Source organism: Lepidothrix coronata, unplaced genomic scaffold (assembly GCF_001604755.1).
Source record: "Lepidothrix coronata isolate B3197 unplaced genomic scaffold, Lepidothrix_coronata-1.0 Scaffold454, whole genome shotgun sequence".
Taxonomy (NCBI): Eukaryota; Metazoa; Chordata; class Aves; order Passeriformes; family Pipridae; genus Lepidothrix; species Lepidothrix coronata.
Genome location: NW_016690634.1, coordinates 24,483 through 25,332, shown reverse-complemented (window position 1 = coordinate 25,332; position 850 = coordinate 24,483). Strand labels below are relative to the sequence as shown.

General features: G+C 65.9%; 1 protein-coding gene across 1 annotated transcript in view; it reads right to left on the bottom strand.

Annotated features, from left to right (window-relative positions):
* Positions 1–850, bottom strand: part of SCX (scleraxis bHLH transcription factor) — a 14,380-nt gene that overhangs the window by 2,335 nt on the left and 11,195 nt on the right. The window contains exon 3 of the mRNA XM_017839685.1: positions 67–282. Within this exon, the coding sequence (XP_017695174.1) occupies positions 67–282 (216 nt within the window). The remainder of the gene's footprint in view (positions 1–66; positions 283–850) is intronic.

Genomic DNA, 850 nt, shown 5'->3' with positions numbered 1-850 from the left:
CAGCAGCACCACCAATAGCACCAGTACCACCACCAGCAGCACCAGTACCACCAGCAGCACCATTACCACCACCAGCAGCACCACCAATAGCACCAGTACCACCACCAGCAGCACCAGTACCACCAGTAGCGCCTCCTCCCCATTCCCCTCCCGCCGGGCTCCGTGGCTGTCCCGGCTCCCTCCCGGCCCCCGCAGCCCCCGGGAGCGGGTGACAATCCCGGCTCCCGGCACATCCCGGGCTCTCCCCCCTCGCTGCACGTGCGGCCCCTGCTCTGCCTCCTCCTTTGTTACCGGGGCTGGGGGGGAGGGAGGGGAGGGGGAGTTCAGCTCCGAAACCGGGGAAAATTAAATTTCCCAGATGTTCGGGCCCCAGGAGTTCTCGTGCTGTCTGGAGAGGAAATGGGGATTCGGAAAATCCCGCCTCATATTTTTTCCCCTATCACCTTGCCTTTCCGCTGCCATTAAGTGCAGCAGGAACAGTAAATTACAGGCTGTGGACGGCACATCCCGGGATTCCGGGAGGGGATGGAGAAAGGAGGGGGTGGCTGAGGCACCCCCGGGCTCCTCCTGAGCGCTCCTGGCCCCGGGGGTCGCGCGGAGCCTCCGCTCCCGGCGCCGGCCCTGCGGGCTCATCCCGGCCCAAATCCCGGAGCTTTTCCGCACAAAACCTGCGGGTGGGATCGGCCTCCGGCGGGGAATGCCGGGCCTGGGCTGTGCCATGGCCTGGGGACCCTGCTCTGGGATGGGGGGACGTGGAGTGTCCGGCTCTGGGATGTGGGGAGGACATGGAGTGCCCAGCTCTGGGATGTGGGGAGGACATGGAGTGCCCAGCTCTGGGATGTGGGGAGGA